This window comes from Coptis chinensis, chromosome 3 (genome assembly GCF_015680905.1).
Source record: "Coptis chinensis isolate HL-2020 chromosome 3, ASM1568090v1, whole genome shotgun sequence".
Taxonomy (NCBI): domain Eukaryota; kingdom Viridiplantae; phylum Streptophyta; class Magnoliopsida; order Ranunculales; family Ranunculaceae; genus Coptis; species Coptis chinensis.
The window spans coordinates 4,722,250-4,737,758 of record NC_141458.1 but is presented as its reverse complement, the minus strand read 5'-3'; the positions used below and the strand labels follow the sequence as shown (position 1 = coordinate 4,737,758).

General features: G+C 35.0%; 1 protein-coding gene across 2 annotated transcripts; it reads left to right on the top strand.

Annotated features, from left to right (window-relative positions):
• Positions 1-366: 366 nt before the first annotated feature.
• Positions 367-2,194, top strand: LOC147507434 (uncharacterized). Of its 2 annotated transcripts, none has more exons than XM_086600140.1 (4): positions 367-761; positions 985-1,152; positions 1,331-1,501; positions 1,839-2,194. In XM_086600140.1, the coding sequence occupies exons 1-4, from the start codon at positions 639-641 to the stop codon at positions 1,920-1,922; spliced, it is 546 nt and encodes a 181-aa protein (XP_086456266.1). In that variant the 5' UTR covers positions 367-638; the 3' UTR covers positions 1,923-2,194. The 2 variants fall into 2 exon arrangements, with proteins under 2 accessions (XP_086456266.1, XP_086456267.1); XM_086600141.1 differs by having other exon boundaries at positions 368-761; positions 1,331-1,584.
• The last annotated feature ends 13,315 nt before the right edge of the window (positions 2,195-15,509 follow it).

The following is a 15,509-nucleotide window of genomic DNA, read 5'->3' as shown; positions in this document are numbered from 1 at the left end:
AGAAAAAAAGTTCGGGCCCAAACTGTAAGGTCCCAAACTGTCAAGAAAAAAAATTTGGTTCCTAAACAGTAAGGTCCCAAACTGTCAAAAAAAAAAAGTTTGGTCTCCAAACTGTAAGGTCCCAAACTGTCAAGAAAAAAAATTTAGTCCAAACTGTAAGGTCCCAAACTGTCAAGAAAAAAAAAAAATTTGATACGTTTTTTATTTAAGTCGTTTTTCGCAATTGTAATTGACATTTATTGGTTAGTCATCATTAGGCAGTCGTGTTTCAGTCTACGCTTACTGACACTGCCAAGAAGCCACAGTAATCAAACAGTGAATTTCCAATTCGCATCACTTCCTATAAAAACAACTTGCAAGATCAATTGTTTACTAAATATCCCAAGAAAAATATCTGTATATATAAGAATAGCCATTGGCTCCAATAACAATTATCCAAGATGCCTAAGTTGCTCACTAGGAAGAAGAATTATACATCAATTATCTATTTCCCCATAATTACCAAAAAATAAAAACAAAAAACTGTACAGTTCCCCATAGATAATCAGGAGTTACATAGGAGGCCATCATCATCATCAATATCATCTTGTATAAATGTCCATGAGTACAATTCAGAGCTTTTGATCGATTAGCTTGGAATGGTTCCAGACATAAACAAAACCACTTCCGAAGAAAGTGGAGATGATTACGACGAAAGCACCCAGACAGACATTACTCAACAACTGCAAAGACTGCAGTCTTTGATTCCTAATTCATCCAAGGTCAATTTCTAGACTCTATGGTAATTGATCGTAGAATTTCCTATTTGTTGCTCTTTTTGTTTTTTCAAAGGGTGCTAGTCCTTGGAGTTTGACTATCTGTTCCGGGCAGTCTATGTAGTATTAGCTTATTTAGTACAAATAATATTACATATGAATAAATGTTATGTTTTCATGTTACATTTGTTACATATATTAATCTCAATTTGTTGATTTGAATTGGTAGAACGATACAATATCGATCCTTGAAGAAGCACGTGATTATATACAAAGCATTCATCAAGAAACTGAAATAATCACGAAGGAATTATCGCAACGGTCGTTGGATAATCTAAGTCCATCCTCATCAAGTCAGAGCAGTGATCCAAACCTGCAAAGAGCTCAGATACAAAAGGTATATATGTTCATGCATGAGAGGTGTAGAATTATTAGGAACAAGAAGCTAACTGAATGATATGCTTATTATAACAAGGTCTATACACATTGGAACTACTTATTCTTTCTCTAACTTCCGAATGCTTATTTTCTTTTCTTTTTTTGCTTGGTTTTTTTTGGCTTTGTGACTACTATAGGTAGAAGTAGAAAAGCTTATGGACAGGAGATTTGTTGTGAAGATTAGTTGGAGAGGAGGTCATGGCGGAACTGACGTGCAGCGCGTGATTGAATGCTTAGATGTTAAGATGACTTCTATTGCTCCCAAACAAACTGATTCCGATGAAATGTTGAGTACAGCTTTCATCAAAGTCTCTCGCTCTCTCCCTGGCTCTCCTTCTCTCGTGTGCATGTAGTAATTTTAGCAACACCAACACGCACTCCTCGTGGGAGAGTGAGTGCACGACAATTAAGAGTGTTCTTGATCACTTCATTAATGATCTCATAATTTTTTTTCAAGCAGAAAACCCAGTAATAACTTGGATACTTGCCATTTGCACATGCACTCGATCTCCCTGCATAACATTTTTAACCCAACACGTGCATGTGATATACTTGCACATAGTTAATGAAAACTCTTGTTAGTTGGGAGACAAATTATTTAATGTCTTATGTCTACTTTGTTTTGATGTGTTTTTCTTTTTGAAGGTTAAGAAAGAGACTAAAATGACGGAAGAGGAGATACATGATCTTTTAATGAGATCAGCAGCAAGCCTTGGATTGCTACCTTAAACTTCCATTCGTGTTAAGGTGATTTTAGTAGGTGTTGCAGATGGTGCTTGAAATTGTACTTGGATTAATTATTAATTATGATGGTGAATTTTGTACTACTATGATTGTGAAGTTATTAGTGTTGGTGGTTACATATTGCATGTTGGATCAGAGCTATTGTGTTGTAAATTATTCAGTTCTTACTTATTAGGGTGTCAAACTATATGTTGCTTCTTTAATGAAAGTGACAAAGTACAAGCTAACTGAATATTCAACTTAATTTCCAGTTTTAACACTGTTTCTTTTTTGGGTGCAATTTTTTTGGGTGCAATTTCGACTTGTTATATAATGTATGCATCAAACTATCAATGTATGTATAAATTGTTTAGTATATAGTTTTCCAATATTATATTTAAAAGTTTAACTAGTCTTATTGCTCATGACCAGTTGGTAGATATTTCTTTATGGGATTAAAACAGATCGACTAGCATGCTGAATAACCGAAGTGGTATGATATATAGAATACTTCTGAAAAATAACACAATTAGGCACCATATGTCCATATCGGTCACTACCCTATCCAACAGGTGTTTTTTTTTTTTTTTTTTAAACTCGAATTTTCAGAATTCCGATTTGATAGTTTTCTGAATTTGCCGGATATTTGTGTTACGATATTTGAAATTTCGATATCTGATTTTTTTGAAAAATAATAGGATCGGAATTGGATGTTTTTTCAAAATCCAATCCAATCCGATTTCCGATTAATTTCGGAACTTATAAGATATATTATCCATCTATATAATAGATGACTAATAGTTAATACAATCAATACATTTGACACCGGCACGATTAAATAGTAAGTTTATTCCAATTAGGAAACAATCTTTATGAAAACGAAATTACTACTAACTTATCTAAAATTTATGAAACTTATCTAACTTATTTAAATTTTAACTTATCTAAATTTATCTAAATTTTATCTTTATGAAAATGTACTCAAAAAATTACTACTAACTTAACTAGAATTTATGAAAGTTATCTAACTTATTTAAATTCTAACTTATCTAAATTTATCTAAAGTTATCTAAATTCTAACGGTAATTATACCACTTACTAATACCCACAAAATTTGAAAATTAATAAGAATAAAAATCTTTCATCGGGCCAATCTCTTTTTTTCATTCAAATCACTTTTAGTTTTGGGATGATCTGACGGTAATTATAACACTTATTACATCTGACGGTAGACCGACACGATTAAAGAGTAAGTTGATTCCAATTAGGAAACAATCTTTATGAAAACGTACTCAAAGAAATTACTACTAACTTATCTAGAATTTATGAAACTTATCTAACTTATTTAAATTTTAACTTATCTAAATTTATCTAAAGTTATCTAAATTCTAACGGTAATTATAACACTTACTAATACCAATACCCACAAAATTAGGAAATAAGAATAAGAATCTTTCATCGGGCCAATCTTTCTTTTTCATTTAAATCACTTTTAGTTACCAATAAACAAATCATTTTTAGTTTTGGGATGATTTGACGGTAATTATAAAACTTACTAATACCCACGAAGTTAGGAAATAAGAATCCTGGGTCAATCTATCTTTTTTTCTTCAAATCACTTTTAGTTACCAATAAACAAATAAATTTTAGTTACAAGAAAAAAAAAACGTACGTCTTTCACTCTTTCCTCTTCCTCACAAAGATACCTTGCAACCCTTTCTTCTTCCTAACCAGTAATTTGTATTTAGTTTACATAGTGGTTCAGTGCATAATTTTATGGGTGTAATGAAAACTATGCCTTTAACACTCAATTTGGATTTTGGTGAGATGTGATTTCAGCAAAATCCATTGATACGTGAATAAATCTTTTCTATTGAATAAGATTCCTCAGGATTAAACGATAGTTGTGAAGGCAAGTACATTTTAACGTCATTTTCTTATAATTGTTCAAGTTTATTTCTGTGCACAGAACAATAAAGAATCTACATTCATTTCGATATGTACTGAGTGTAGAGACTTCAATGCTTCTTTTGCAAGATTGAACTAATCAATGGAAAGTTTACGTATTGTTGAATGGGAACTTTTTCAGTCAATATGACCGAGAACGTGTCTGCGTTACAAGAAAATGTAAGAGTGAAGAATTAGCTATAATGGAAGCAAGTAAGTTAGTGGAAAAGTTATTTTTCACTATTTATATTTGAAAAGCTATGTCTTATTTGTCTGTAGATGTATGCTTCATTTTGTGCATTTTGTAGTTGTAAAGACGTGTTGAGTGGGAGACTAAATGCAGAAGAATATATCGTTTCCCAATCCCAAAAATTTGTGCTGGATTCATTTCCCATGTTTATTGTGTTGCATAAGTGCATGGTCAAGGATGCAACAACAACCAAAAGAGTATAAGTCAAGGCATAAGTAGAACTTCTACTTCTTATGATATCATCACTCGAGTATCGAGTATCAGTATCCTCTTTTCTTATCAGATTTTTGAATACTCATAATTTATAATATGATATTTTAGTTTCAATAAATTTTTATATTAAGGTTGTAGTTTCTTGGATGTTTTCGGCCTTTTTGTATTGTGACTTTGGGTGCACTTATTAAGACTTCATAACCGTACCTCACAGTATATGAATTTGTTATCATTTGACAGTTATTAATTATGTTAAATCTAGGTACAAAGGATTGTGGGTTGAATTGAAACCAATATTTTGAGAATGTGACACATGAAGACTACCTCACACTAAGATCAGAACAAGTAGATAAAGGTAGGCAAGAAAGCACCATCTTCATAAGATACAATTGAGTTGCATATTTGGGTCAAAAGTTTGGAAGCTAGCTAATGGTTTATACCCTTGGATTATCTAACGAACGTAGCCGGATTGACAAAATATTATATTTTTATCATTGCATTGTGAAAGGTTGGCTATGGCTTTGTGATTAAGATTTAGTTGTAAGAAGTGGCTACAGAAGTTTAGATTTCATTGTCAATTAGGCTCGCTTTTTAATGGCTAGCTACTAAATTGCCCCATGTTGTCTTGTACATTGGTTGTGGGCTGTCTTTAGCTTCTTATGCAGTAGTGTTGGTTGTATATATGCTGGATTTAGCAAGGATCCATTTTGTTTTTACTTATTAATGGATCTATGACTGTAACGCCCGTATTTAAAATACGTATTTATTAATTAATTAATTAATTTATATATTTAAAATTTGCTGGATTGGATTTGTGATATGTGGGCCTGATTTCTGGGCCCGAGTCTGTGTTGGGATTAGGTTTCAAACCCAAGTATATATTCATATTTTTCCAGAGAATAGTTTTTTAGATTAAAATAAAATAAAAATGGAGGCGACTCGTTTGCTAGAGGGTTGGAGCGCGATGATTTGGACTATGATGAATTCGCGGAGCTTTTGATTAAGTGAGTAGATTTTATCTTTCACTGACTACTAAAACTATGATTTTTGTCTGTTTAGAATTTACGAATTTAATGTCTAAAATATATAAGTTTTGTTCATTCTTCCGGTTCATTCTGTTCGATGCCGAAACATTCTACCGGCTGTGAAAACCAAGTTATACTGATAAAAATAGAGGCGACTACTAATTAATTTTAATTAATTATTCACATATAATAAACTGTTAGTGTGAGTATCGTTGTTTGGGTTATCGGTTTTATTAGTTTTGGGTTGGACTGTTTTGTTGGTTGTCGGGTTAGAATCGGGGGTGGCTTTTGATTGTGAGTGGAAGGTGGCTGTCGATTTGGTTGTTATGTGGTTGTTGGATGGAATACGGTGGTCGGGCTATCGATTTGAGCTTGTGATGTCGGGGCTGTTGAAACTTGGAATCCGGCATCAATGGTGTCGCATGTACTGTTTTTTTTTATTGAACTCGTTGTTGTGGTGTTTTTTTAAAGTTGTTGGTTGATGTCGGAGGAGTTAGGGTCTTAGGGATGGATGCTTGGTTGTTGGTTGGAGAGTGAGGGCTGTGGGAAGCTTTGAACAGCGTCAATGGCGGTTGGGGGTCGAGTTTTGGAAGTGAGGGGAATCGGGATTTGTTGGTATGGGAAGATGGGGTTTTTCAATATGAGTCAAACCACTAGAATGGAAGAAGGAGGAGGATGGTGGCTGATCCGGTGGTGGCTGGTGGAAGAGCTGCTGCCTGATGGCGCTGGAGGGTGGAAGACAACCTGTTACCTCTGTTGGGCCTTGGGCCGAAAAGTTTAAGTTTTGTTGGGCCGAGTTCTATTTTTGTTTTGGGCCGAAATCTAATTTTGCTTTGGGCCGAAATTGATTAGTTGTGTTGGGCCAGTTCATTTTCTTTTGTTTGGGCCAGTTCTAATTTTGTTTGGACCGGTCCATATGACTTAAAAATGGGTCCAATGGGGTCTTTAAGGGTTTAGACTTTCAGGCCTTGGTTTTGGGGCTTTGTCTTGTTTAATTGGATTAGGACAATGGGCTTTGATTGTGGACTTTTGACTGTTTAATTGTACTACGTTTTATGTTGTAAATTGTATGGACAAATCAAATGCTAAAATGCTACAGAAGCTTGTATAAATTTGTTTGTCATTATCTAATTAAGATTGACGTGAGTAGTGTGTAAAACATATAAATATTGGCACGTAACAAGAGGAGAATTCTTATAAGACTTAGATATATACGTTTTAGGATAATTAAACTACATACGGACTTAGATTCATGGACTTTAGTATTGGGCTTTGATAGTGACTTGAGTTCACATAAATATATTGAGCGCATACATTACATTATTGATTACTATTATGAGTTGCTACTTAAATGAATTGTAGTATGTATGAAGGCTTGAGATATTCCATATGATGATTGACACGTGAAATAATAAGTTTCGAGATTTGATATAGAGATACTTGGATATCGTGCAATGAATAGTATTGGCACGTGATAATGTGGATTATATTATAACGAGAAACGTTGAGCTTCAGTACAATTAAGTATACTGGCATGAGATAGAATAAGAATTATTCTGAGATATAAATGTATGACACTTGAATAAATTACGTAACGAAAATCCTAGAACCTAGCTACCACAACTCATGTGATTTGGCCCTTGTGATGGGCGTATGTGATATGATTGGCCCTTCGGGCGTTTCAATGAATCTGAATGGCCCTTCTGGCGTAAGTAATGTGATTGGCCCTTCTGGCGTAGCCGAATAGTGGTTTGATTATTTCGTTCGCAAAATTAGAACGAGACGCGTGATATTTTATGCCGAATAGTGGCAGTACTTACATAATGGCTTTCCGTGAGGGTTACCGTCGCGGCATCCCGCCGGTAGTTACGCACGGAGTGGTTCATTATGTGAGGGGAGGCATGTGGATGTACATGTTCGGCGTTGGGAAGCGATTGTGGTAGCCAGGGAAAAACTAGGTAAGACATAGATACGACGTGATTTTAGGGACACGCAAAGAAAGCCTTAAATAATATAATTATGGTAATATGTTGGTTAATGATATATCTTTAAATATATGATGGGATAGAGTTTTTTGCGTATGGTGGGTCAAACTAATTACTTGTGCGGCAGAGACCCACCCACTCTCAGAATTGAGCATGAAATGCGTAAGTATAGAATATGCTTCGGGTTAGTAGTTTAGTTAGAACCCCGCTGGAAGAACTAAATGTCTTTGTATTATTGTTGGGAAGCTAAGGCGCCTCAGTGGAGGAACTACCTGCTTTAATTATTATACTTAAGGATGTTGTATTAGTCATTGGAAGTTAAAGTGCCTCGGTGGAGGAACTAAATGCCTTATGGATTGTGTATATATATGTATAAGTATAATTTATATTTTAGGGCTACTCACACCAGCATTGTTTATAATGTTGACCCGATTTGCATGTTTGCTTATCGGGTGTGTTCATTAAATGAACATAGTTGATAAGTCTTGGCAGAATTAATATTGAAGAAGGTTGGTTGATGCTTGTGGTTTGCATTAACGTCGCATTCAGGATATGTTTTGTTTTCCCTCAAGATGTAATAGATTTTAGTTGAGACAAACGTTGTTTTATATTTTCAGTTGTAATTATAATTAAAGAGTTATTGAAAGGAGATTTGTAACCTAATCATATTTGTGAATTTTTGTAATGAAGAGGACTTTTGGTTATTCAAAATTTTTATTGGTTTTTAATTATCCGCATATTTAAACTGATTTTGGGTTTTTGGAAGTTGAGAGTGCATCACACCTCGAAAATCGAAGAGTCAGGAACAAATATTTTTTTTCCGAATTCTGTCGAAATTCGGGGTGTGACAATGACTTTCACTATTATTATATTTATGCAGGAACTATCCAACGAAGGAAATAACGATGACAATATTTTGGCAACTGATAGATTCCCCACCCATTGAAGTTTGCAAATTGGGTATTAGAGGCATTAAGAGCAAATTTTAGAAGTTCATTTGAGTGGCAAACCTATTCCCAGTGGTATCTTTGAGTGGCAGATCGAACTATTCCCAGTACAGTAGTATCTTTGAGTACCAGACTTATAAATCTGTTTACAATAGCCATGTTTTAATTGGGCCTATTTAAAGCTCCATGGGCTTTATATTGGTTATTTGAAATATCTTTGTTTGTTCAATGTAATGGCATAATTTGTAGTGCATCTTACATATAATCTCTTATACATTTTTGTAGTAATTGTGTAATGGACGTGATTAATTAGATGCATTGAATTCATTTAGTTATTGTCTTCGAACTTTTGATATTGACAAAATCAAGAAAACTTGAGAACTTTTTGTTACTTGAGCAGTTCATATTAGTTATTGCTTTTGTTGTTGGCTGTTGACACTTTGCTTGGCAGTCCATTGGATTGCAGCCTTGCAGACATGTCCTTTAGCAGGAAACATTTGATATCAATTTGGGATCTTAGTTGTTTGATCCAAGTATGTTCTACCATAGGACTATCTGCAGAACTATTGATGATAATAATTATGTGCTCATGAATAAGCTAATCTCGCTATGAATTTAGCAAGATTAAAAACAAGTAAGCCAAAAGACCCATAAAATTTCTCTCAAGAAGATTGTCATTGGCGAAAATTACCTTTGCTTGCTTAACGACGCGGATAGGGTGTGCTTCAATGTTCACTCTAAGTATACACATGTGCGACAAGTTCTCACTAAGAGCCTAATAGTGCTCCAACAGTGTTTGTATAACCCTTGAGCTTTAGGTTATTATTGATAGCAATATATACCTTGGATTATAGGAGTTTGCTATTGACTTTTTATTTATTTTTCTAATTCTTATAAAGGGACTTAACAACTATTCAAATTTTGTTGGCATAAAGCATATTTACTCGTGGGATTTGAAGCACTTATGGGTGCATTATTTTTATGGGCATATTGCTGTGTGAAATTGAGTATGTATGATGCACAAAAGTTCAATTTAAATGTAAAATAATAGTGGAAACACTCTTGATTTTCCCCCAATAAAATTGGGGTTAAAATAATAAATTGACACGATTTTATTTTGCCAAATTCACCCATAATGACTTGAGTGGCGTAGCCACGGGTTAAATTCTAGTCTATTTCATATAGTTACTAAATTAAAACTATATATAGTTTACAAACTAAATAAAAACCCTAGAGAAGTAAAGCCTTACCTCTCTCACACCTTCAAAGATATCAATATTGGCATTTTAGTACGTCTCCCATCTTCCTATTTATAAAATTAATGCATTAACATGATTTTTTTTTTACTGAATGAACATGTTAAAAGGTTTAAGTTGCTTATTGAATTAATACATTTTAAAATAATTGCTAAATGAATATATTAACTGGATAAAAATGGTTCTCTCTAAAAGAGAATCCGATTATATAATTCAAATTTTAGAATTACTTTTGAATTTTGCCCCTTCTGAAATTTATGAAAATTTTCCAATTTTTTGAACTTTTAGAATTCGGAAAATAAATTACCATTTGAAAAATAATTGTATTGGGGATTTGGAAATGATATTAAAAAAATATTCATTAGAGTCAACGGGCACAGTATGTTCACGATGTGCTATTGTTTAGAAAAAAGAAATTGTTTTGTTCTGGTTCTGACTTCAGAGAGTATGCAATGTGATGAACTCATGCTTAGTGCAACTGTGCAAGATAGGTAGCAAGTAGCATCAAGTCAGTAAGGTGGGGCGCCCCGAAAGGTGCGCCATGTGAAGCGACCCATTGGGGCCCTAATATATAAGGCCCCAAAAAACTAGTTTTAGTGGAAAAGACTTATTTCGCAAATCAAAAGCCCAAACCGATGAAAAACCCAAAAAATCGAAAATTTCACATTAGTAAACAGTCGACTCTCTTATATTCTCTTTCCTCATTAATTATGTTCATAAAAAAAGAAAATAACAATAGATATAATAGATGAGGAGATCTTCTCATTGACTAGATCTGTCTCTTCCTAATTAATAACGTTTTTTTTTGGAAAATCACTCCAATTAATTGTTTGAGTTGTCCTCAATTACTCAAATACAAAAAGAAATAGTAAAAAAAAAACCCCCTCATTCACCTTATGACCATCTAGTATCTTCTCATTCTCAATAATTTATTTCTTTACAATTGTAGATTTGTATTAATTTTCATTTCGATCAATCTCAATTACTTATTCACCTAAATTCTGATTATTTTTCAAGTAAATTAGAGATTAAAATCAATTTTTCCTTTTCTTAAATATTTTTTCAATAACTCAATTTAATTCCAAAGTAATCTAGTCTAATATTATTCACCTAACTTGATTTCTTGAAACGACATGATTGTTTCCTAATGCATTCATAGCTTATAGAATTTTGTTGATTGTTCCCATTACTGTCGCGTATGCAGAAAAAAGTTTTTGAAAATTAAAATTATTGAAATCATACCTTAGATCGACTATGTCACAAGAAAGTTTAAATGGGCTAGCGTTAATATCTATTGAAAATGAATTTTTAAATAAAATTAACTTTGAAAGCTTCATTGATGATTTTGCAGCAAAAAATGCGAGAAGGGAAATATTTCAATGATCCAATTTGTGTTGATGGAAGACTGGAAGAGGGCCACATTTTGCCGTTTGCACATGGCCATTGAAAACTCAGGGACGGCCCTGCCTGTAAGTTGATAATGAGCAAAGACTTTGCTAAGAGTTTTTTTTTTTTGGCAAGAATGAGTATTTTTCGGAATAACCTTGGTTTTAGTCAGGATGACTGGAGGACAAGAACCTATTGTACGAACACTATAACGCAGGTGAAAGGTGGGATTCTAGTTGTCCGCGTCTTGACTCTGTGTCCGTGTCTTTACTCTCGACTATAATCCCATAGTACACGCCTCTGCCATTATCCCCACAAGTCCTGATATAAACAGATCGATATATTAGTAATATAGAACAATTTGAAAGAACACCGTTAGATCTGCTAGAGATATCCACTATAGTGGGGGCCACCAACTTCTCTCGTATAATTACTGAAATTTTAATGAAGTTTTCCATAACATCAAATATCAAGAGTAATTAATGATTAAGCATTTTTAATTCTGGTTTGCTTTCACTTAAAGTTCCATTAATGATGAAAAGATAAAAAAAATAAATAAGTAATAATAATTAAAAAAGTTTCGTTAATGATGAAAAGATAAAAAAATAAATAAGTAATAATAACTAAAATACAAAAATACACTTATCTCATATTAAGTTTTTTTGATGCTCAAAGATTCACAAAAATACAAGTAAAATTAAAGATAGAAACTACAAAAAACTGGATGAGAGTGATTGAAGAAGTAGCATGTTTTTTCTTTTTTAAATTCTTTTTGGGTTTAGTGTATAGTAGTGATTGGAAAAGGCGACTGTTTAACGGAGTGATTAATTTGTTCTTATTATTTCCGTTTTTTGTTTGTTTTTATATAGTTAGTGCGTTTATTTAGTCAACAAGAGGATGACATGGTCTGTCCCTTACGTTTTTTCGATGTAGTGGCCCCCATTAGACTGTATATCTTTAACAGATCCAACAGTGTGGTATCATACTGTTCTATATTACTAACAGATCGATCTGTTTATATCAGGATGCTATCCCCACTTGCAATTATCCCATAGTACACGCCTACAAGCCTATGCCATTATACCCACTAACAATTATGCACGTGAATTACATTTGCTCAACTTTTCTTTTTTTATTTTTATTTTGCTTAACTTTTTCTTAAGGCCCTCTTTTCTTAATTATTTTGCTTTGCCCCAGCAAAGAGTTAGAAGTTAGAGCATTTCCAGTGAGGGGTGTAAACTTTCCACTCTATCCAATAAGAGTTCTAAACCGTATAGACTAGTTAATAGAGGGGGTGGAGAATTCCCCATCTCGCTATCAGTTGATAAATAGCCCGGGCGACACTTGAACACACGTCTGAGCAGAAGAAATGTTCAGACGTCACTTGGAGTGTCATCCCTATCTATTTCTAAACTCATGATTTGAAAATTTTAAACTCGGACGACACTTGAAGTGACGTCTCTCTTTAATTTAAAGAAGGACGTCACTTCAAGTGTCATTCGAGTTTAAAATTGAACTTTTTTACACTTCTCTATTGGGAATAATAGATAGTGAATATTTATGGGCTATACAATAATTTACAATTGGAATTGTAAAATCCTAATGGCACCTAGGTGGAGCATATGTGGAGGTGTAATTTTACACCTCCCATTAGAAATGCTTTTAGAACTTAGAGCTGAAAAATAGAAAAGATCAATTATTTGTCCCACAGAAAAAGACAAAATTTTAGAACTCATTTGGCTCAGATGACTAACAAAACATGTGCCACAAATTTACGAATTGTTAGAACCGATGGACAACGCATTTGGCTAGCTCTGCCACACCAAGATAGTTTGTAACCCTTTCTAGCTATAGCATCTTCAAATTGCCTAGATAGACTGTCCTTATATATGACAATAAATCTCACGCTTAGTTTTCAAGTGGTCAAGTGGAATTGAATGTGAAACCTAAAATATTTTCTTTACCGAAAAAATGTTCATGCCATATCTCATTGGCCTAGGGGTGGAACTTGGGTGGGTTGGGTCGGGTTGAGGCCTAATTCGAGTCTAATCTGAGTTTCAAATGCTTCATCCGAATCCGGGACCAAGTCCTAGTCGTTCATTAAATTTTTAGCTCAAACCCCTATTTCGACCAAAATATATCAACCTAAGTCCAATTCGGGTTGATTAAGCTTCTGGGGTTTTTTTTTTTTTGAAATTAGGAGGTAAATAATACAGAAATTCCAATGTTATAACGAAATCAAAGGGATTTAATTATTTGAAAGTGAAACTAACCCGATTGATTCTATTATTCTCTCTAAAGTGGATATTCCCAACCTTATTTTTGACGAGAATAGAAAGAATTAATGGAATATATGTACATATATGCACATAGGCATGGGTTTTTCAATTATTTGATATTTTAACCCGAGCCCAAATCAAACTGGGTCGGGCTTTGACTTTACAAGACCAAGCCCAGACCATATATCTCAAATGTTAGCTCATAAGCTCAGGACCGGATTTTAATCCATCGGGCTTGGGCTAACCTGACCCAAGTTCCAGCCCTACTCGCCTCTAGAATCTAGACTTTACTGACACAAGTTTATACCAAACTTGTTATGAAAGTTGTTCCTCTCAATCGTGAAGTTGCAACCAGCATTGATTTTTTTCCTTTTGGTTTGTTTGTTCTTTGTTAAATCAAGCTCTTCTATTGATGTTAAAAAATGGTATGCTTGGGAGTTTTCTTAGCGTGCAAACATGGACACTCCACTAAATCATACATTATATCAATCCTGATGGTTATCGGGATTCTAATCGGGCTGCGAATACTTTGCTATGCCATATCGAGATTGTTGAAGAGAACACAACCAGAAAGTGAACAAAACCCAAATGAAGGCTTAGAGATGCAATCAGATACTAGAAACCAAAGGCAGCAGCTGGCTTATCAACAGAGAATAAATATGGAGAGTAAGTTTGTCATCTTAGCTGGTGATGACCAAGTTACTTTCCTAGCCACACCTAGACCTTTCGAAGAAAATATTGTATGATAGAGAAATCATTTGAAGACCATGTATTTCCTTATATTCATTTATCATTTGCTTCCTCGTGCACGCTTGTTTCTGTTTGAAGTCGTAAGTCGATCCCATATAAGGAGTGTATGTATATATGTTTTGGAGTTTTACTGATCCAAAATAAATGCACCAGGATATGGTATCGACCAGAACCTACATAACTAGAAGTACTATCCATGTAAGACTTTTAGGATTAGATACAAAAGCAATGTTAAATGTCTATGCGGTAAAGTCATGTCACAGAAAGATGGCGCATCGAGAAAGAACGATAGAGAACCAGTTACGGATAATCCTTACCCCACACGCGAAAGGCCGCCACCGTATTCACTTTGAGTCTTAGATGATGAAATCAATTAGTCATAACTTCATAAACGATAGTTGCAACAAACATTCCGCGCCTTTTTAACTGGGTGTCTGGGTCGCTTCACCCTTCAAGCCAATGTAGAGTATCTGAGTTGTGTCAGCACCAAAGTTATCAGGGAAATGCAAAGTGAGATTGCCCACACCTGGGAATTCAGAATACCTTATGTTTGATTCTCTTATTGTCTGCCAACTACTCGCCATCCTGAACAGGTTGCATGCTTTGAGCATCTGAATAGTCAATTCTCTCTCTCTGAGTCTCTGTTGATGAACACTCGCATCTTAGCAGGATACGTTCCATTATCACAACCAAAAACTGAAATAGTCGTGATCTTCACATCTGATGTAGACGGGGATGTAAACAAGTTACTCTAGAGTCTAGACCACCCTCCTGAAAAATCAAGAGTTTAAAAGACGGATATAAGTGTAAAGGTGTGTTATGATTTTCCCCTACAAATAGTCTCTGGGGGACTGGGATAGATTATTGGATGAGACCGAGTTCGACTTGAGAGCGAACTGCCTACGTATCTTACTCTGGGTTGTATGGGGGAGAGTAGAATCAGGTCTGGCGTAGTTCATAGGAGAGGTATTTATAGAGATTGAGAGTGTATCCTTTTCTCCACGTGTAAAGGGTGTCCTAAACGTGGGGTGGAGATTAGGATGGCACGCGAAGAACCCGCTTCATAGGTCCGGCCAGTAATGATGTGGAGTGGCAACAGCGTACAAGTAGCTTGGGGTGACCCGGGTGGGTCGACGGTCAAGATATGTACAAGTACTCTTTAGTCATGATTGCTTATGGATAGGGGTCCGTGTCACTTCCTAACGTGTGGTTCGCGATGATATTGCGATCTGTAATGTAAGCGTTCTCATCGGCTCATGGATGCGACACGCATCCATAGGTCGATGTGTTATTTCCACCATGTTAGGCGCGTGCTGGATAGAGAATATCACTCCCCTACACAGCCCCCTCTCAGTAGGTTGTGAGAACGACTTGCTGAGAGAGATCGGTAGCGCGCGTGGAGTATATGAGAGGTGGAAATCTCCAACAACCTGTGAGGATTGGCTCGTGTTAACCATGTGAGCTAGTGGGTGCGAACGCTTGACGCCGCGGCGGCAAAGACGCGATCTCCGAAATGCGAGAGAAAAACGCGGGCGCCCCATTTTTCGGGATGTGA